Source organism: Mus pahari, chromosome 7 (assembly GCF_900095145.1).
Source record: "Mus pahari chromosome 7, PAHARI_EIJ_v1.1, whole genome shotgun sequence".
Lineage (NCBI taxonomy): Eukaryota > Metazoa > Chordata > Mammalia > Rodentia > Muridae > Mus > Mus pahari.
This window is the reverse complement of record NC_034596.1, coordinates 25006599-25029213: the sequence shown is the minus strand read 5'-3', so window position 1 is coordinate 25029213 and position 22615 is coordinate 25006599. Positions and strand designations below refer to the sequence as shown.

At 47.5% G+C, this 22615-nt stretch overlaps 1 protein-coding gene across 4 annotated transcripts in view; it reads left to right on the top strand.

Moving 5' to 3' along the window:
* The window catches only part of Rnf144a (ring finger protein 144A), a 105441-nt gene extending 90842 nt beyond the window's left edge, over nucleotides 1–14599 (top strand). For 3 of the 4 annotated variants that reach the window (XM_029540856.1, XM_021201949.2, XM_029540855.1), the window contains 4 exons: nucleotides 2409–2616; nucleotides 5785–5932; nucleotides 9857–9946; nucleotides 13283–14599. In XM_029540856.1, coding sequence (XP_029396716.1) covers nucleotides 2409–2616; nucleotides 5785–5932; nucleotides 9857–9946; nucleotides 13283–13414 — 578 coding nt within the window. In that variant the 3' untranslated portion in view covers nucleotides 13415–14599. The remainder of the gene's footprint in view (nucleotides 1–2408; nucleotides 2617–5784; nucleotides 5933–9856; nucleotides 9947–13282) is intronic. The other variant, XM_021201950.1, reaches the window with a different exon arrangement.
* Nucleotides 14600–22615: the final 8016 nt, after the last annotated feature.

The following is a 22615-nucleotide window of genomic DNA, read 5'->3' as shown; positions in this document are numbered from 1 at the left end:
ATTATTCAGTTGCTATGCAGATGAAGTATGTCATATCTGGCATGCAGCCAGGCTAACTCCCCCAACATGTGTACAAAGAGAGGTGAATTGGAAAGTTGGTGTGTGTGGACGGGGAAAGGCTGCTGCAGAGAGACTCCTGAGGGTCCTTGGGCTGTGGGTGCTCACTGGGAATTTCTCTCAGCTCATACCTGAGGGTTGTGAGGTTTCAGGGAGCTCTCAGCACCCCAAACCTCCGGGGCATCACTTCTCCATGTGCCCCAGTTCTGTATGTATCTACATGTTTAGTGGCCATGAACTTTCTTCAGACAGCAAACGTTGACACCCAAGTTGGACAGTAGCTACCGTTCGTTTGTTGAGTGTCAGGAGCACCTCAGGTGTTTCACAGTATTGTAGTGAAGTCCAATCAATGTGGAGTGCAGTTGTCAGTTCTGCAGTGCCTCAGGCCCTTGCTGTCGTAGCAACAAGATCCCTTTATGCTTTTGATGAATGCTTCTTAATAAATAAGGAGTAGTTAGTTACCTTGCGTTAGGAGTCCGACACCCATGGCTGGTAGGCCAGCCCATCTCCAGCCCCCAGCTACTATAATTAACGTTTCCCCAGAACCTTCTTTTGTAGGTTGGTTTTTCTGCTCTTAACCCAGCAGCAAACAAAGCAGATGGCACAGAAAAACCAAAAAAATCACATGGTCTATAACAATGTAAATAATCCCTACTTTGCCCCTTACAGAGGTTAGCCTGTCTTCACACTAGTAGGTTCGACCATAGCTGACCTCATGCCTGACAGGCTGGCTCCTCCAGCACTGATTAGAATGGTTCCCTATAATTGGAGCAACGTGGAACCCAGAGAAAGGCGCACACATGTGTATGAGGTTAGGATTCTGCAGCGTTAGGCCTTGTAAGTGAGGCTTTATTTGGCTCAGTTGGAAGTTATACATCCATTCCATAAGTTATATGAGTAGGGAAGGCATGGTGGCAGGAATGTGGGGTAGCTGGTCACATTGCATTCTCAGCCAGGAAGCAGAAAGTACTGAATAACTCTTCTTAACTTGATTTGCTCCTTTTCCTCCAGTCCAGGGCTCCAGTCTGTGGAATTGTGTTGCCAGAGGCTTGTATCCTAGGTGGTCAAGTCTCCTGTGGAGCTGACAGTCAGTGATGATCATGATGGCCCTCTGCACCCTCAGTCTGCTGGGTGTCCCCCTTAGGTGGAGCACCTGCCTTTGTACTGGGTCAACTACAACCATGTCAGGCTACCGGACACAGGGCCGGGGGGAGGGGGTTTGCAAGCCAGCAAAAGTCACTGCTCCCCAGACTGCTTCTCAGGCACAGCCTGAGTGCGAAGCCGAGGGCTAGCAGCCTGTGGAGATGGTCCTGTAATTGGCTGGCCTGCCATGGTCCCCGGCTGTTAGCCTCCTGTTTGTGTCTCCTACCACACCTGGTGAAAAGTTCAAAGTCCACTAGAGAGGATGGAAGCGGAGATGCCCTGCTGGCTCACTATGGAGGGAGGGCAGCTCGGGACGAATTATAAATGCAGGGTTTGGACCAAGATGTGAAGGAGGAAGAGTACCACTGTATCCTGTTTTCAAACTAAATTTCCTGACCAATCCCATCAAGTCACCCTTTGCCACAGCTTGGGCTTATTCTGCACAGAAGACAAGCTTCTACTTTTACCCAGTAGTTAAGGGCTCAGGTTTGGCAAGAGAATCTGTCTTGGGTATGTGAACCATCCTATTAGAAGACTAATTGAGAACAAAATTAGAGACCCAGGTCTGGGAATGCCATTGCAAAAACCACAGTTTTGAATGCTTCCCTAAAAAGTAATAAGACAAGAAGACTAATGCAATGTCAACTTCCTTCCTTCCTTCCTTCCTTCCTTCCTTCCTTCCTTCCTTCCTTCCTTCCTTCCTTTCTTCCTTCCTTCCTTCCTTCCTTCTTTCCTTCTTTTCACCATTCAACAACTATTTGCAACTGACTATGTATGACCCTGGCACTGGGTGGTAAACAAAGTTTCAAGAAAAGGTTCTCACCTGACTTCAGGAAATGTGTGCTGCTTGTGGTGGGGGAAGCAGTGGGCAGGTTGCAAACAAAGATCTAGTAATGTTGACACTCAGAGGAGCTGGGCTGGGCTAGTACTATTCCAGAATATAATGGAACTGAAGGTTAAGGTGGCCACTGAAGGAGCCCTGGGCACACCAGGTACCAGGGTAAAAAGCTTCGAGGGGTTTGCATGGAGTTGGATGAACACAGGAGCAGTAAAGGAGCCATTGACTGGGGACTGTCTAGCTAGGTCACCTAGCTGTCCTTCATTCTGACTGCGTTGGGCAGGGCCCCAGAGGGTCTCCATGCTCACCCTCTCCGGTGCCCATGGCATCCTGAATCTGATTTTTTTTGCCTTCTGTCTCATTGTGCTAGAGGTGCTCTTTGACCCTTGTCGGACGTGGTGCCCAGCATCCACCTGCCAGGCCGTGTGCCAACTCCAGGACATAGGGCTGCAGACCCCGCAGCTGGTGCAGTGTAAAGCCTGTGACATGGAATTCTGCTCTGCTTGCAAAGCCCGCTGGCACCCTGGCCAAGGCTGCCCAGAGACGATGCCCATCACATTCCTTCCTGGAGAGACCAGGTACTGTGTGGGAGCTATGTATGGTACAAAGAGTGGGCTTGGAGCTGAGGGCTGGGGACTGGGAATAGGGGGCCAGCAGAAGAGATAGACTGCCTTCCCAAAAGTATCACTTGAGAACATGTGGCTATAAATGCTCTGGACTCAGAACACACTCTACCTCCTAAAGTATAACACAAGGCCCTGGAAATACAAAGATGTCTAAGAACCACCCTCCCCGTGTGAAATGATAGAAGCACAGTGGATGGCACGCCCAGATTAATACCTCTGGCACCTGCAAGTTTTCCACAGCAACCCTCTGTTGGAGGTGGTCTGAGTGCAGGGGTAAGACCACTAGGCATAGTAGGTGCTAGTGACAAGCAAGGTCACTCGTAGGTCCACAGGCACCTGAAGCCAAGAGCCCTACATCTTTCTAAAATTCTGAGTCTACTAGAATATGGCGAAGGACTACTGTATTTCTTTCCTCTTGCTTCTCCTAGTCTCATAGCCCAACTGATTGCCCAGGTGGACTTGAGAGATGAGTTGAATAGAGTGAACCGTAACAAACTGGTTCTATCAGGGGCATTTCCCCACAATAAAATGTATACTGTCATGTAGTTCAGCTAGGCAAAGTGGCTGTGGTCCTGGTGGTCACACTCTCACGGCTGCCCACACCCTACCCAAATGGGGTCCTCCCTACCTGGTCCCTGATTTCTTATGTTTTTCCCATCCTCAAGAAGGTACCTCAGCCATGCCCCAGCCGCAGATCCTCTGTTGCTCTCCCAGCATAGCACTGCACTCTCTCCCTTGGTCCCTAGGCCTACAGGTCCACCAGGTTCCTCACCAGCCTTCTCACCACACTTTGCACCAGTTCCCTACCCATTCTGTCATCTTTTTCCCCAGGGTAGTATTGGTGACTGCATCCTTTGTTTTCCTACTACAGCTTGGATGCATTGACCACCACCCAGGACTTACTGTGTTGTAGGTCACATCTTCCCGTGACTGATGCTTCTGCCATTGGGGGCGATGCATGCTTGACATTTGACCTGGCGTACGCCGGGCACTCTAAGAAGAAAAGTATTTGCTTGGCTTGATTAAAAGTGGTCGAGAGAGGTTGATTTTTAGAGAGAGGAGAAGCAGATAAAGCATCTACCCAGGGGAGCAGTCCAGTTTTTTGTCTCTAAGAGTAATCCTTAGTAAGTGAGCGAGTCCTGCCTCTTAACAGGAAGGACAGGAGTGGAGGACCCTTCCGAGTAGAATTGAGGAGGTTCCCAGACCAGGCATTTTTCTTATCATAAAACTTTACTAGAACTGGGGATGAGCTCAGTCAGTAGACTGCCTGCCTCTCATGCAAGAAGATCCATGTTTGATCTCCACCACTGCATAAACCAGACATGGTGGCTCATGCTCGTAACCCCAGCATTTAGGAGGAAGTTGGCCCTGAGCAGTTACCTGGATTACTCTCCATTTTATATATTGAGGGAGGGTCTGCCAGTTGAGCGCAGAGCTCATCATTCAGCTACACTAGCTATCTCGCTTGGATACCCTGTTCCCACCTGCCTCTAGCACTAAGATTGTAGAGAGATACCACACCAACCAAGTGTTTGGTTGGGTTCTGGGGATCCAAATTCCAGTTCTTGTGCTTGCATGGCTCACACTTTGTCCGCTGCACCATCTTTCCAGTCTTTCCCAGAATTTCTTAACCTATCACATTCCATTGGTGGACAAAACAGAACCCCGTCAGGAGTACACGCCTCATGACACTTAGGAAACCAGAGAGCATGATCATGAGGCATATTCATTGCTGATCATCAGGCAAGTTGTACTAAAGGAATCGGCATTTAACTCTTGCATATACTGTGGTCCTTCCAAATGATCCCTCTGCCTAGATGCATTCCTTAGAGGCACTATCTGACGTCAGTAACTGTACAGTAAGACGAATTACACCATGATTGGCTCAAAGTGGAGCCATCTCTTTGCAGGTCATACTAGATTGATGCCATGGGTTTTACTACAGTATGTGCCCTGGTAATATGTGGCACCTTCTCTTGGCCTTTCACATTTATTCTCCCAGATGTTGTCACAAGTATATATTTCAAAGAATAGCCATCTTTTAAAAACTAAAAGAATGCAATGGGTGATCTCGTTTTGCTATGCCAAAATACCTGTTTTGCTTTTGAAAAATTAGCGATATCTTCTTATCGTCACTTAAAAAATAAATCAGTTACTGTCTTAGTCACTGTTCTATTGCTGTGAAGAGACACCATGACAGAGGCAACTCTAATAAATAAAAGCATTCAACTGGGGCCTGGTTTACCGTTTCAGAGGGCTAGACCATGATCGATGTGGTGGAAAATAGACAGGCATGGTGCTGGAGCAGTAGCTGAGAGTTTTACATCCTCATCTGCAGGCAACAAACAGAAAGAGGGAAAGAGAAAGACACCGGGCATCGTGTGAGCTTTTGAAACCTCAAAGCCCATCCCCAGTAGCATACTTCCTGCAACAAGGCCACACCTATTCCCCAAAGGCCACATGCTCTTACCTTTCGAAATCTTCTTAAACACTCCCTGGTGACTAGGCATTCAAATATATGATCCTGTGGTGGGGATTCTCATTCAGACCTCCACAGCTACTTTACACAAGCAGGATACTTTCCTAGCCTCACACTGAACACAGGTTTGTAGAGGTGTCCTGTAGCTGGTTGGTGGAGAAGCCAGCATCTGCCACCAGACTTAAAACTAGGAACTATTGCACATCTATCCCAAGTCCCCAGCGAAGCAGTAGTGTCAGGCAAGCCAGGGAGATCTGAAGCAAGTGTGTATCTTCATGTACACGTGTGTTTATGACATTTATTTTTGTGACAAGACTAAAGTAGATGAAATTCATTATCCACTCTTTGGAAAAATGCACACATTTGGGAAGGCTTTGTTGTTTTTTTTTTTTTTATAGAAGTCTAAATTTAGGTACGTGCTGACATTGCTTTTTGTTTTGTTTTGTTTTGCCTTAATCTAGCGGAATCACTGTGTTTTGGCTATTTGTTTTCAGGAGCTTTTGTTTCTTTGGCTTTGTATCATTTCCTTTAGTAACAAGAGGTCCTGGGGTCCCTGCAGTAGAGAGGTGCCCCCAGAATAGCCCTGCTGCTGAGTTTCTCTTGATCCCTACTGCGTGACCTTCATAGTATGTCTCCCACAGCTCTGCTTTCAAGATGGAAGAGGGCGACGCACCCATCAAACGCTGCCCCAAGTGCAGGGTGTATATCGAGCGGGATGAGGGCTGTGCACAGATGATGTGTAAGAACTGCAAGCATGCCTTCTGCTGGTACTGCCTGGAGTCTCTGGATGTGAGTACTGTGCGACCTCGCATGGCAGCCATGAGCTGTGGATTCAGATATGTGGGAGAGGGACCATCGGACTCGCTAGTGACAAAGACAGAGAGCATCAGGGGATGACTCTCCTGTGTTTGTGCAGATCTTGGTTCCCTGAGTGACATCTGGGTATGGAAGCTTGGGCCAGGCTTGGGGTTTAGCTTTGTTTTGAAGAGCGTTGGGGTCTCTGCAAACATCAGAGTAACGTTCCTAGTGAGGCAGGAAGGATATCCGGTTCAACCTGACTCCATACGTGTAGCCAGTGCTGGTTCAGACTTCTAGAGTCTGACCAGGAGCAGCTCATTTTAGGCATGTTTCAGTACAGCACAATTTGAAAAGCTATTTCTCGGTGTAACACGGTCCTGAGTACACAAGGAAACATGATTATATCGAAACTCTTCTCAACATACATGTCACTTCTGTGAAGAAGGCTTGAAGGGATAGGGTACATGTATTATCTTAAGGGCCTAAGAGAGGATCTGCTGTGGTCCCGGCAATACAGGTAGCAGAGTGGTCATCTGGGCCATTAGCCAAGTCTAGTCCTGATTGTGAGAGCTTGGGGCATCCCCTGTCCATACAGATAGTACAGAGGTCCTAGACTGTTAACCACCTCCATTTCCCAGCCTTCTGGGTGGAAAACAGATTCTATACATCTTTTTCTTTGGAAAGACCACCCTGTGTGTTAACATTCATGGTTTTCCTCTGTGATGGGTCAACTTGATGGGATATATACTTTACAAGGAAACCCACATCTGGGCGTGTCTGTGGAGAGGTTTCTAGATGGGGTTAATTGAGGTAAAATGTGGGCTGCCATCTTTGCCTGAACAAGGCGGAGGAAGCTGACTGACTGCAATGTGACGGGCTGCCTCAAGCTCCTGTCTGAAGCCAGGCTTTATAATCAATCCTTTCAGACGGTGAGCCGAAATGATCCCCTCTGTCTTAGTCAGGGTTTCTATTCCTGCACAAACATCATGACCAAGAAGCAAGTTGGGGAGGAAAGGGTTTATTCAGCTTACACTTCCACACTGCTGTGGATCACCAAAGGATGTCAGGACTGGAACTCAAGCAGGTCAGAAAGCAGGAGCTGATGCAGAAGCCATGGAGGGATGTTCCTTACTGGCTTGCTTCCCCTGGCTTGCTCAGCCTGCTCTCTTACAGAATCCAAGACTACCAGCCCAGAGATGGTCCTACCCACAAGGGGCCCTTCCCCCTTGGTCATTAATTGAGAAAATACCTTACAGCTGAATCTCATGTAGGCATTTTCTCAACTAAAGCTCCCTTCTCTGTGATAACTCCAGCTGTGTCAAGTTGACACAAAACTACCCAATACACCCTCCTAAAGTTATGTCACCAAAGGAAGCAGATAACGCACACGGCCAGGCAGGAAGTGCTCTGGCCTGCGACAGGGGCGTGACATCTCACAGAGAGGGCTGTTTTTTGATGGGTGTGAAATCAGTCCACTACGCAGAGTGATATGGGACCAGAGGCTAGAGGCTGGGGGTGGCTGGGGCTGTGGGAGTTGAGCAAGAGTTTGTTCACCTGCCAAATAGAACAAGAGATGTTGAAGCCAGCAGTTACAAAAGAATTGGACAGGAGAGAAAGGCCTGGTGTGGCCAGAAATGCTGGTGGGAGGAGCTGAAGCCAGGATGGAGTAACTCTTCTCTGTGTGTGGGGTTGAAGGCTTTGACCTCCCTCGGGACCTGGATACCTGGCAAAGCAGCCATGCAAGGACTGATTGGATAGAACCCCTTGCAGAGTCTGAAAAGTGAGCTTGCCCTTTGCCTGTGGGTCCCTATTATTGCCAGAACTGTTGGGATCAAAGCCCGGACTCTTTGGTAGCTCTCACAGCTAGACTTAGCTACCCAGTTAAGCAGCAGAGAGATGTGTTCAGTGTGGTCGCACTGGGAGGAGGAACAGGTAAAGGCATCCAGTGACCCGGCCCTCGCCCCCCCCCTGGACTCCTCTGCCAGGTACCAGCCTGAGGTTTAGGTTTAAATAGGGGTCAAGGTAGAAGACAGAGTCTAGCATCCCTGGCCAAGGTGTGGTCCTGGCCGTCATCGTCTCAGCTCTAGGCTCTGCTGCAAGGTAGCCTGACAGAAAGTTGTGACCTTTTCCTAAGAGTGACAACCGCAGCCTCCTTTTGTACCAGACTTCAGCTTATTTCTTCTCTCATCTTGAGACTCCTGGGAAAACCCCAAGTCCTTGGAGTCCATTTTTTTTTTTTTAATAGTCTTAGAGGCTGGCATAAAAGCTGGCATTGAAGTCAGGACCCATTATTTCGGGGCTGGTAAGCCAGAGGCAGGGGGGTGACTGGCGCTCCTTGGACAGCCAGTCTAGCTGAATTGGTGAGCTACGGGTTCAAGCTACTGGTGCCCCAAGTGTCTCTCTTTAGAATATTTCTGCCTCTGCCAGGGTGGTCTCACTTTCCGCGGGGTGTTTTTTTTTTCACTTGCCACAGGCTATCTAGGAGGATTATGGATAACCAGTGCCCACTTTCAAAGCGGACATCAGTAAAGACTGGGCAGTAGCTGCTGCCCTGTGGCACAGTGTGTGCTTTAGAAAAGGACTTCAAGGCCTTTTAGAGAGCCCACAGAATAAGATGCTGTGATAGGCAGATTGGGGGGTGGGGAATGAGACAAGCGCACTTAAGCTGTTCTCTGGGGTAATGTACTATTAACATCGATGTGAAGGAAAAGGCAATTAAGACTCCAAGAGGAGAGCACTCGGCGGGCAGAAGTGGCCAGATGGAGTTTCAACAGAGATGCATCTGGAGCTAGAAGAAAAAGGTTGTGAGCTCACCTGTCCAAGGAGGGTGAGACAGCTGTTGAGCGTCTGCCTCCAGTGGTCATTGCCTGGAACTGCATCAGAAAAGCCAGGGTTTGCTTCCACACTGCCATATAGTCCGAATAGGAGGCTAGACCTTAGGACAGACATCTTCAGGGTGGTCCCCCTTTCAGCTTGAGAGACAGACTAGGTCGACTATCCCCTAGTGTTGATCTGAGGGGACGGATGAGTGGTATCCTAGACATCTCTGGTTTCCTTGTCCTTTCAGTCATAGTAAACCCCATGGATATCCTTTAAAGGAAGCTTCCCATTGGTGGCCTTGGTTAAATGAGCAAAGGGTATTGGCCTGCCGGGCGTCCTTTCCTACCTGTTTTCTGTGCTTGTGATGCACAGGCAGGGCTGCCTATGTGTGGAGATGAGAACACCCGTCCCTGATACTCAGTGGTGCTGATGCAGATTGAGATACATTTGAGGGATGACCATCCTCAGAGGGACCAATATAACAAACAAGCCATCAGCTCAGGAACCTGGCAGTCTGGAGGTGACTGTCCTAAGAAGGTGAGGTAGGGCCACCTGGAAAGAGACATGGACCAGACAATCCTCTGTGCACTGTGAAAGGATCCCTGCTCACTGGAGACCTTGTGGGTAGAGAGAGGGTGGTTGCTGGACTAGGTCTTGAATAAAGAGAAGCATGGCAGCGTTCTGAGCTGAGGGATGACTCACCTGATGAGAAGCTGTTCTCGTACTGTGGGATTTGACAAAGGCAGGCCCCAGAAGAACTCCCGAGACTCAGAACCTGATCTTTCCCTTCACTCACCTGTGTTGGTACAAACTCCAGAGGCAGCCTCTACACCCAGGAGACCCCTGGCTCAGTACCAAAATCTGGCCAAGAGTCCCTGGATGGACCGAGGCTCACAGCTCCTCCTTTCTGCTCTGTGGAGAGGGCTGATGGTCAAGAGGAACAGTCTCCGGGTGTGCAGCACATGCATGCCCCTGCCCTCACACTTTCCTGTGCACACGCACCAGGTATCTGGAAAGATAAAACAGACTGAAGTGTTCAAAAGACTGAGAGGCCAAGTCCAGCATTCACTGTAGACCTTTCTCTGACCTCCACAGGATGATTTCCTTCTGATACATTATGACAAGGGGCCCTGCCGCAACAAGCTGGGCCACTCCCGAGCATCGGTCATCTGGCATCGGACACAGGTGAGAGGGGGAGAGAGAGGGAGAGGGAGAGGGAGAGAGAGAGACAGACAGAGATAGACAGAGACAGACAGAGAGAGACAGACAGAGACAGAGAGAGCGACCGAGAGTGAGATCTAGAAAGTGAGAGTGTATATCTGTGTATGTTTCAGAAGACGAGAATGTGTTCTAGAAGATGAGTGTGTGCATGTGTTGCATGTGTTCTAGACAATGAGTGTGTGTATGTGTGTGTTCTAGAAGATGAATGTGTATGTGTGTGTTTCAGAAAATGAGTGTGTGCATATGTGTTCTAGAAGATGAGTGTGTGTATGTGTGTGTTCCAGAAGATGAGTGTGTGTATATCTGTGTTCTAGAAGATGAGTGTGCATATTGTGTGTTCTAGAAGATGAGTGTGTGTATGTGTGTGTTCCAGAAGATGAGTGTGTGTATGTGTGTGTTCTAGAAGATGAAAGTGTATGTGTGTATGTTTGTGTTTATGTGCATGTCCTAAAAGACTTGCCAATTGAAAGTGATGCTGATGGCCCTGGCCCACTGTTCAGAACCCCTGTACTTGATGAAGAGCTGTCTAGAGCTGTCCTGAGAGAGGCAAACGAGTTGCTAACAGGAAAGGATGATGGGCAAGTAATGGAACATTTCTTCAGTCTGCACTGTAAGTGGTTCTTAGGTTAGCATAATTATATGTTGAGTGGTATTTATCACCTGTGCGGCAAGCCCCTTTGGGAGTTGGAGCCACATCTGTAAGACATTCTTTTATGGAGCCTGCTGTCTGTTAGGTGGAAAGCAGAGAGATGATGAACCAACATTCTCACCCACAGCGTAACTCGTCTTCGGAGTGAGGGGCAGCAACGGGGTCTTAGATGGAGTGGGCGGGAAGGTCCTTTATGGGTTAGTGATACTTTTGAGTGTCACGTAGTATGTCTGTGTGTAAGAGGCTCAGAGTAGAGTGGACAGGGGCAGGCGAGGTGCTTGGATCATGGGAGGACAGAGTGGAACAGGGAGTACAGGGTTAGTTTGACATTTCAGCAAGACCGTGCCTCAGGTCAATGCAAGACCTAGCAGACATGGATTGTATTTATGCTGAAGTTGGTAATTATGACGGGGTTAAGAGAGTGGGGTCTGCATTGGTCCTAGTTGCTATGGAAGGGGCTTCGTTCACAGACTTCCCCATGCGTCCTCTGAGCACACTGTGCCAGTCCGTCTGAAGACAGAGCCCCACTTTCAGGATGGTAGCCTAGAGTTGGGAGCAGATCTAACTGTAACTGCCTTTTCGTGGCACCCATTGCTACAAGTTGATGAGGCTGGAAGCCCATGAGTGTGACTGTCTGCAGCAGGGCTGAGGGGAAAGGCATAAAACCTGTGCCTCCAAGGTGTTACGTAGGAGCCGGCACTGCTCCCAGGGGCTGGCCAGACCTGTTTTCCTGTACTCTTCAGTGCATGCTGAGATCACCATGTATGTGGTGAGTGACCCTCTCCGGAGCCTGGACCCATCCCTCTGCCACCCGTATGGTGCATCCATGACCTGGCCATCAGGGCATGTTCATGGCGACGTTTTCTTTGTGTCACTCACTTTTGTCTCTTTCTTTTCTCCTTCTCGTGGTTTCTGCATCTGCCAGTCACCAACTGGCCGTAGCTTGGCAGCTCAACTTACCAAACAGCATGTAAATACAGAGAAGGTAGGCTGAGGAGCTGAGCCGAGGTGGTGTCTTACGGGTGAGAGTGTGAGCCATGTGGCCACTGTGGGTGGAGGCCATGTGACTCCTTCAGTCATGTGCCAGCTGGGGTTATCAGGAGCTCCAGATGACCTTGAGTGACTTCACTGTGAGCTTTGGAACCTTAAAGTTAAACATATGTGTTTGTATGTGCTCCTGACTGCGGATGCCTGCAGAGATAAAGAAAGCATCATATTCCTTAGAACTGGATTTACAGGCATTTGTGACCTGCCCAGCATTGGCACTATAAACCTGACTCAGATCCTCTAAAAGAGCAGTGTGTTCCTAAGTGTTGAGCCATCTCTCCAGCTCCCACAGTGTGCACGTGATTTCTAACATGTCACCTGGCCTGCTTGGTTGGATCCCACCATCAATATTATGTTTATCAAACGATCGTCCCTGGCTCAGCAACAGCAGAGCCTCATTTACAATTCGGAATGTGATCTTATTCATTTATTTGTAAGTGTGGGCATGTACACGTATGGAGGTGTAAGTACACATGTATGGTTTGTTCCCAAGAACAATTCCAATAAAGGAATTCCTTCCTTTACACATATTTGATGCTTCACCATATAGTGAGCCTTAGAGATCATTTATAATATCCAAAGTTGAGGAAACAGACTTGGGCTTGGAAACAGACTGAGCACTAGGTGGCAGTCAAACTCCATGTTCAGCTTTTCAGTAGGCAGAGTGGCTAAACTAAGCAAGGATAGGGAAAAGAGGTCCTTATTATTTTGAAACAACCCCACTGCCTCGTGTCGGTGTCAGTAGGTCTGTGTTTGGGCCTTATTTACCAAGAGGGGAAAATGAGTTTTTTAAAAATCCAAAAAGTCCATGTTAGGCTTTAAATTACAGAAGAGCAAAGCTAGTTCAGTGCAGTGTCTGATGTCCCATGACCCTGCCATACTAGTTACTTCATTGGAAGGCTCCTGTCCTTGCCTTCTTATACATCAACCATCCGGGAATCATTGCCATCTCAGCCGTTTCCTACCCTCTAGCAAAGGTAGGCCTTTTTCTTGGATGGCCTTTACCCAGAATTAAACCCACTTCCTGTGAGGTTTATTAGCCTTTGATGAAATCGTGGTCTTTTTTTTTTTTTTATCAGACGTGTTCTCTTGCAGCGTCCAGATCTCAGGTGCCATTGTTTATGTGACAGCTAGCCATGACCTGACTAATGAGGGTCATCCAGGGAGAAATCACAAAATGGTTGAATGCCTAGAAGAATGGATTGGGATGGAGCATGAAGGGAGACTAGCAAGGAAGCGGGGAGAATAGGGAAGACAAGCAAATGGACCAGCATTTGGTTGGGTACATAGGGGGAAAGATGGGCCCATGGATGATGGTCAGAGAAATAGATCTATGAATGAGTGGATAGGTGGTGGATGGATGCGTGTATGGCTCCGTAAATGGTTGGATAGATGAGTGGGTGAATGAATGCATAGATGGATGGTTGGCTGAATCGATGAATATATGGGAAAGTGTATGGTGGAATGGTAAATGGATACATGGATATATGAACGGATGTGTAGATGGACTGGGTAATGGTAGGTGCGAGTTGGTGTGATTGAAACTTCAGCTATAGAACCTACAGACCAGCCTTCCTCACCTCTCTACTTTGTTTCCTTTCTAGGTGGTGGGAATTTTTGCTGGATTTGGGCTCCTGCTCTTAGTGGCCTCCCCTTTCTTGCTCCTGGCCACACCCTTTGTACTTTGCTGCAAATGCAAGTGCAGTAAAGGTGACGACGACCCATTGCCCACCTAGAGGACCGCACGATGCTGGAACAGGCCCCTTCCTCGGGACGTGTGGCTCCCCTACCCCCTACCAACCCTCACACTAAACATGTTATTTGCCTTATTGCCCCATTGAGCTTCAGTGTCCGGCTTGCTGCGGAGATTTCAGGGATGACGTCAGCAAGTGGGCAGGGGCCCGGGTGTGGTCTCCTGGGTGCTGCTGAGGCACGGGAGGCAGAAGCGGGTGGGGGCAGCCCCACGGAGTCGTTCTGTATCTGCAGACCTGGCTGGTCTTGGCATCAGCTGCATATCAGGCAGTCTCCTCCCCCTGGCCGTAGACTGGAAATGTCAAGTGGGAGTTTAAAAGACCCACTTGGACAGAGGGTCTCCTTGGCTTCAAGATGGCACTGTGTTGTCAATAGAGGTCTTCAAGGATTAGGACTGTCTTCAGCCAGCACCTGAATATTTAGAAAACCACCCGGTTTGTGACAACTGTTTTTATTCCCAAAGGCATTTAGTAAAACCTTTTTTAGAAGGCTCTTTCCCCCCTGTCAACTGAGTAGTGAAAAATCAATAAGGTGCGTATAAACCATCCTATGCCTTTTTTCGAAATGTGCATTTTATGAAGTTATAGATAAATTTTTTCTGGCCTGACCATTTTATTCAGGAGCTACAGAAAGCCTTATGCACACTCTGTGTTTTCCTTGGAACCTGCTGTCATCAGTTCTTGAATGCTGTGAGCTGTGTACTGTTACCCACACGGGCCCCGTGTCATTGCATTTCTTTGAAAACACTGCTACATTTGAAGTTCTAGCTTCACAGCATTGCCCTCTGCCCCAGTTCAGCTCACAGGGCGCATCCCTTCAGTCCTCTCTCCCGGGTGGCGTCAGATGCCTGTGCGCATCTTTAAACCGGATGTTCTCCTCTGAACTAATTTTCCTCTGAGTGACTCTGTTTTGATTCCTTGCCCAACTTTTTAGAGAGGCATCAAGGGGACAGTGTCATCCGTCTCTGGGGAACACTTGGAGGCTGGGTTGGAGCTTTCTGAAGTCTATGCATTGTTCGAATGCTTTAAATAAGTTGAAAAATCATGTGGCTCACACAGTCTGAACCCTGTAGTTAACCAGTTTGTTCTTGCTAGGTGAAAAAGAAGAGAGAAAGAATTAAAAAGGAACAAAGGAAGGAAGGAGGGGAGAAAGGAAGGAAGGAGGGGAAGAAGGAAGGAAGGAAGGAAGGAAGGAAGGAAGGAAGGAAGGAAGGAAGGAAGGAAGGAAGGAAGGGGTCCTTCTGTTCCACTTAATATTTCTGATGTGCAGAGTTTGTGAATTGATCCTTCCCTGGGCTATGTGACAGTTTCCATATCAACAAAGAGCAAGATAGTAAGAAGACACGGGCATTCCATAAATTGTCTCTGAAAATAGGGAGCAGTGTTTTCTCTCGGAATTGGCTTTCAAAGTCCAGTGTGCTTCCCAGGAGCAGGTTAGAGATGTAGAGGTTTGGGGAGTGGGTGGCAGGGCATTTATCTACTGCAGGAACATCCTTAGGGTCTGTCTGTGTGACACGTTGTTTATGGGTCAATGTTAAGCCCTAGCAGACACTCCCTGCAGAGCAATGACATCATTTTCTTTATTTTGAATTGACAGTGAGTAACTGTGGTAAGACGGAACCGCTGTTCTCTCACCCTCTGGTACTGATTTTAAGCCATTTAGAATCTCAGTCCTCATCGAAACCACACTCAAAAAGTCCCCCTGGTAATTGCAAATTATAGATGTGACCTCTGGGTAAAGCCTAGGACTTGATCCTCTGTAGTGAGAAACTGGTCCGCAGCTGAGATTTGAGACCTCAAGTCTGCAATTTGTATGAGGAAACTATCCAGTCACCACCCCTTAAAATGCCTGTCAGGAATCTCAGCAGTCCTGGGCCCTGGTTCCTTCTTGCCTTGCCTTGATTGCTGCTGACTGATTTGTTCAGTGACATTCTGTCCTTGCTGTGGGGGTGACTGTAGCTCAGGCTCCCTTATCAAAGATAGGGTCCCCTTATGTCTGGGAGACTCGTCTGGATGTTCACCCAGCTCTGTAACCCCACCTATGCTCACACAGCACCCTACGGCAGGCTTCCTAAGCACATGGCTGGTACAGGCAGAAATCGTAGGGACACTGGGGCCACGCTGGTGTGGTCAGAGTATCCCATCTGCCCTGAGTCTTTGTACACTTACTCAGTTGGCTTCAGTAATAAAACCTAGCTTGTCTGTTCCCTATAGAAACTCCAGCAAGATCATGTTGAAATAGATAAACTTATGTATTGTCCCTGAGGGAGTCCTTGGAGTAGAGGCTGCCACATGCGTTTACTATGGAGGTTCAGCTTGTGCCGACTGTGGTGTGAAATGCACATGCAGCAGTAGAGGTGGCCCCAGATGCAGCTGGCCTTTCTCTCTGTCCCAAGAAGCCCGAGGGCCTCTGTGATCAGTCTCCTTTCTGTTGCTCAGTGTGGTTCGTCGGAACTGAAAATGGGGTTCCCTGAGACAGTTTTCCTGATAGAAGAAGAGCTGGCCTTGTGGAGAAGGCTCTGAGTGACAGGCTATGGGGGTTGTTCAGTATGCTTTACTGAGCACTTGCTGGTCTGTGGGTTATCCACAGCTAAGCATGCTATAGAATCTTACTGGGTGTGCTTATCTCTGCCAAACTCATTCTTGCACCTTGTGTCTTGGGTGGCGAGGTGGCGAGACTTCACATTCTCACCCAGGGTGATGCCTTTAGCGGCTAAGTCATAGTAGGTGTTCGTGGAGGACCGGGTGGCAGCTCCTTGCAGCGACAGTAATTTGGATTTCATGAGTAGTGGCAGACCTCACTACCCAGAAGTAGCTCAGAGTATGGAACCAACACTTGTCCATCCATCCCGCTTTCCTACCTATCTTGAGGAGAACAAATCTTCCCTATAGTGTATTATTTCATAAAGCAGATGTGAGACTCTGACTAGTTCCCCACTGAACACAGTGCACGTGGGAGGAAGGAGAGTGAGGCTGGGAAAACTGGCTTCAAGGTGAAATTATCTTTTCCATTGGAGTTAGAAAGATTATATTATGAATTAGAAGAGAAGCGTTTCCCTTGGTAGTTTTTAAAGATTGAGGGATTGGAAAAATCAGGGAGGACTTATTTTGTATACTTCCCAGATTTCCAGTGATTAATAAATATACCTGTGAATATATATGTAGATCACAATGAAATTTTCAAGGGAAACCATTTTGCATGTATACCATTTTATGAAGGTTTCCTTAAAGAAAATAAATACCAAAGCTTGTTTCTCCCTCACAATGAACCCAAACCCTTATGAAGTTAAATGAGGTGAAGAAATTTGGCTGTTGCCAAAAACTCAACCAGGAGGGAAGGGCTTATGTTCAAACAACTTCTGACGCCCTGTGACTAGGGGAACCCACCCTTTTGGTAGTTAAAACCCCATGGTCTCCAGCCTTCCTGACTTGTATAATCCTGTCTTCCATGGTCCCAGGGCCCTTCCGTTAGGTGTAGCTGTGTGCCACGTGCCTGACTTTTGTTTTGTACTTTGCTTACTTTGCCTTGGGTGTATTTTAATCTTGTATAAAAAGAAAAAAAATGCATGTGTCGGTCATGCGCACGTGCACACGTAAACATTCTGTATTTGACAAATGGTGGTAAGACCAAATGAACAAAAAAAAAAACAAAAAAAACAAAAAAAAGAGAATTGTATTTGTGGTTTTGCAACGTGAGTACACTTCGTACCACTAACACTGTGATGTATACGAGCTGTCTGAATGCCTTTTCATGTTGTGATTTGTACGTTAGAATCCTATGGGAACATTTGATTTATAATTTCAATACATATTTTAAATGTATTGTGTCTTATGTAGTCTGTCTCCCCTTTCAAAGGGATATCTTTTTAAAGGTTTTTTTTGGCTGGAATACAGGTGATTATTTTGTAAATCCTGCCTGGCTCCATCTTTTGTAGCTGCTTCATTGGCTAGCCTGAAGATTGGATAATAAATGCGGCTGGAGGTAGGACGGGGAAGGGGGACAGGTAGGAAGGAAAGAGGGGCATCTTGCTGCTTGGAACACAACTTGCATGTTCTGAGACTGTTAATCACAGTGACAACAGACACAAAAGAAGCAACTGAAGGGTATATTTTGTCTCGTGGTTGAAGATGCCAGTCTCTTACAGTGGTAAATAGAGGGCAGGGTCCTTAGCAGCAAGAGTGTGTCCCTGTGACGCTTTACATCTCAACCAAGAGGGAAGCAAAAGAGGGAACAGCTGGCGTTCAGCAGGTTTTCTTCTCCTTTTTTAATCCATTCTTGGATCTCAGCTGCATCCGTTAAGTGACTGTACGAGTACCTGGCAGCTCGTCACAGGACATCCACAGTCAGCAAGTGCAGGGGGTGGGGCAATGGAGGGAGGGACGATGACGCTCAGCTTGCTTTCTCAACAAAATCTGCTTCATGGCCTGTCTCTGAGATGGTTCTGCCCACGGTTAGGATGCCATCTTCAGTTAGATCCTAATAGAAATATCCTTGTAGGTGGACCCGGATATCTGCTTTCATGGTGATTCCATGAAGATTGACCATCATACAAGCCCAAGAGATCATTTCTCCAACATTTAGGATGGATCTTTTCCTCTTAGTCTGTAGAAACACCTTCATAGACCCACTCAAAGGTGTACTTCACTAATGACCAAGGTATTTCTTGATCCACAAGTTGACAATGAAGAACAACCATTCCAGGCTCTGCTAAGAGTAGTCTCAACTCTCAGATGCTCAATTAATCTAGATAATGGGGTGAAACAACATTTGAATTATCCCCTTATTTCTTGTGGTGCTGAACCAGTGTTACATCTCCAGGAAGGCTGCTGCACATGACATCGCTCCATCCATGTGCCCAAGCCATGCTGCCCTACTTTGAGGGCTCTTTAATTACCAGTGGTATTCTTTTGAATGCTGAAAAAAGTACATAATATAATACAGATACTTCTGGTAATAAAGGCAGCCATCTTTCCAAATCAACAGAGCATTGATTCCAGGGTCCCCCCCCCCCCGATAGTGACACAGATACGAAGATAATGAAGTGTTTGTAATCCATGTGCACACATCCTACTGTGGACTTTCAGTCATCTTTAGGCTTCCCTCAAAGCCTAATACAATTGAAATACTGCATTAGTTACTTTTCTGTTGCTGTAATTAAATCCCGTGAACAAAATCTACTTAAGACAGAAAGAATTTGCTTGATTATCCAGACATATAGAGTCCAGTACATCAGGAAATGCATGGGTTGGAGGCAGGAACAGGAAGCTGAATGATCGATCACATTTCATCTACACGGAGGAAGCAGACAGAGATGAAAAGGGAGTGAGATGAGGATATAGAGTCTCAGAGCCCACCCCAGGTGAAGTACTTCCTAGCAACACTGTACCTCCTAAAGGTTTTATAACCTCCCCCAAAACGGCACCACCAACTGGGGGCCAAGTATTTAAACACAGGAGCTGAGAGAGAACACTTTCCCCACAAGCCACCACAGGGTCCCTGCAAGGAGTTGTTGTAGGGGAATGACCACAAGGAAGGAAATCTACACATCCAGTGCAGAAGTGGCTTTACGTTTTCCTGGGTATCCACCCCTCCATGGTTGGTTGAATCAACTGATATCAAACCTACATATAAACATGACGAAGTGAACAGAAAGCCAAAAAAATCAGTACATGTCTCCTGGAGTTTTCCATCTGCCTCATCTTGGATAATATATACCTCATCCACTGAGGTGAATCTAGGAACGGGTAACTAGTTATTTGTCCTGTATTTAAATTGGAGGAGTACCCATGGTCCTAAGACATGGATGGAGGGGTGAGTTCTCTGATAACTTGTTGACATGGGCACCGAGGGCTCAGTGCATTGGTTACTTGTCCTTTACTGTGACAAAAGGTATGCAGGAGAGGACTTACTTTGCTTCACAGTTCAAGGGTACCATCCATTATGGTGAGGGACTCAGGGTCATAAGGTCAGGAGGCAGCTGGTCTCACTGCATCTGACATCAGAAAGAAATGAGTGTTAGTGTGCAACGCCTCCACACACTCATCACCATCTCACACACACACACACACACACACACACACACACACACACACACACACGCACATCCCAGTGAACACAGTCTAGAAAGGCTCGAAGCCTTGCCTAGGGCCACCTCAAATCCTGTCTCGTTGGCATTCAAGATTCACCATCAACTTATGATACTGCCTGCCACAGAGCTATGTCTGAAGAGAGAAGCAGAAGTCAGTTCTTGGAATAAGGAATGACAGGTGCATAGCAGGCTTTGGCATGGCATGGCATGGCATGGGCATGGGCACTCAGCCCTTAGAGGTCTAGAAAGATGTCCAGGGGATGCCATGCATAGATAGGTCTTGCAGATGAATAGGAGTTAACCGAGGAAATGAGTGTTGAAGAAGGGGCCCAGTCCAACAAACACAGGCAAGTGGCTTGATCTTAGGTGTCTGCTGGCAATAAAGTGACTCCAGTGTTGACCCTAGGGTGGCACAGAAATTTGGTTTTCATTGTCAAGATTCTGGGGGGATGTGGAGCTTCCTAGGTGCTGTAAGAAAGGACCACACCATGTAGGTAGAACAGGCTATAGTCATTGTCTCACAGATTGGTAGCCAGGAAGGCCCAGAAGAAAGTGTCTCCAGGGTTGGAACCTTCTGAGGACTGTGCAGAAGAATCACTCGTGTATCTTTGTTTCCTCTTGGTAGTAGTATCTGACAGCCCTTGGCCTTCTCCACCTGGTATGTATGTGTGTGTATGTGTGTGTGTGTGTGTGTGTGTGTGTGTGTGTGTGTGTATGTATGTATATTCCTATTCTATCTCCAACAGTATGTGCTATTCTCCCCCATGTGCCTGTGATTGACAGTTATGGCCACACTGAGAAACTCACCCTGATCATCAGGAAGACCCTATTTTCTGACAAGGTCCCACATTCATGAGTTCCTGGGGTTCTTTTTTTTGGGGGGGGGGAGGGGTTATAATTCTGCCTTTCCCTGGCAGCATGGTGCAGAGAACGCTGCCCCAGCAAATGTATCAGGAGCTCACCGATTCAGCTAGGCTGGTGGATCCATGAGTTTCTGGCATCCACCTATGTCTTTCCCATAACACCAGGCTATCTACGCATGCTGCTATGTTGGGCCTTTAAGTGGGTGCTGGAGACCTGAACTCGGGTTCTCATGCTTGTACAGTGGGCACTTTATGGACTGAACCGTACCACAAGTTCCCTATGTACGGATTCTTAACTGCTGTTCACACAGCCAGTGAGGAGCTCCCAGTCAGCCAGGTGGACTCAACTCCCTTCCATGAGACTGAGGATTTGGCTTGCAGGGCCCACCCAGCGTACATCGCCTCAATCATAATTCATTTGGGATCCACCAAAGGACAAAAGCCCAATTGTGCTCAGCTATTTGAGGAGAACCTTTCAGGGATGGGAAAAATGAGGCTGCCCAGAGCGGAATATGCTCCTCTGCAGAGCTCCTAAGGCATTGTTAGTGCACAATGGATGGTAAATAATCACGGAATGTTTTTATTAACGACAAAGGGGTAATCAGCACCATAATGAAGCTTGCAGATGAGACTAAACTGGGATTTATAACAAATACCAATTAGGAGACAGAGACAATGGAAAGAGACCCCCCACCCCAGAGGGAAAGTTACAACAAAGCAAGTTTCCGTTTTTGCAAAATAACCACAAATGCACCTGCGGAGGATGCACACTGTGGGGAAAGCCCAGAGTGTTTAAAGGGAGACAGTCCCCAGACACAGCATTTTTATGACAGGCACGAATGAACAGTACAATTGATGATGCCAAACATGAGATGTCACCGTGTTCTTCAATGAAGATGCAGTACACTGAAGCCCCTCATCTGGCTGCACTTCGGGAGCTAGCCAAGACGTTAACTACTCGGGACCTCTTCCGTTTCATACGGACGCCCCTCAGGCCTCCAAGCTCATCTTGCTGATTCCCCACCTCTGTTCCGATGATCTTCTCCATGCTCTCTTTGACGCTTCAGCCAAAAGCCCTTGAAGACTTCTATGCACTTGAGTGGTTGAGTCATGTTCTTTACTTACAAGATCCTTCCAAATAGGTCCTCTTACCTGCTTACTGTTCAGTATAGCCTGCAGTCCACGGGGGAAATAATCATGAAGCAGGTAGCACTATGACTCTTGGGGGTATGTGTGTGGGGGGGGGGAGGCCACATTTCAGACCACACTAGTAGGTTGTCTGTCGTCTGTACTACTGTCCCTGTAATACACAATAGCTTTCTAGCTTCCGTCTGTAGAAATTCCACTCAGGGCCCTGACCAAGCCTTGCAGAACCTTCCAAGTCCTCCTTTGTTCATATCATCCTCATGCATGCAAGAAATCTGTTCAAATTTACAAAACATTGCAAAAACTTACAAAAATAGGGTTCATAGTTTAGGTTTGGTTTATGACAATGAGGGGTGCCTGGGGTTGCTGGACTGGGCAGGTTAATGGTAGTGGGTGTTTACATCTAAGACTTTTTGTATCTGGGAAGACCAAGAAGCAGAGCTATAACTCGTTCCCAGTGTCCCACCTTCTCCAGCCAAGTTCCACCTCCTAAAGATTTCAGGAAGCACCAGCACCTGGGACCACCTTTCAAGCACACGAGCCCGTGGGGGTTCATTTCACATTTCAACTAGAATGGATAATAAGTGCTAAGGCATCAGGGTAAAGGATGGGGGACATCAGCTTTGTATCTGTGAGGATGAAGGCTCTCTCTCATCTGTCCTGTGGATACTGAAGAGAAGACCTTACACTTCCCAATACTGTGGAGAACTCAAATTCTGCCTGCTACCCATCCATTGAGTAAACCTGAGACCTGGCTGCCAGTACTTCTGTAGTCACATGGGATGGATGGATGGATGGATGGATGGATGGATGGATGGATGGATGGATGGATGCATGCATGAAATTTGAAGATGACAACATCTTCTCATAGAATTCTGCCATGGGGTCCGTGGGTGGAGTCAATCTCTTCAGAGAGCATATACAACACAGAGAGTGCTCCCTGGAGGAGCAGCTTGGAAGAAGAGGTTGAAAAGAGGTAAATGGCCAGGCATGGTGGCGCACACCTTTGATCCCAGCACTTGGGAGGCAGAGGGAGGCAGATTTCTGAGTTCGAGGCCAACCTGGTCTACAAAGTGAGTTCCAGGACA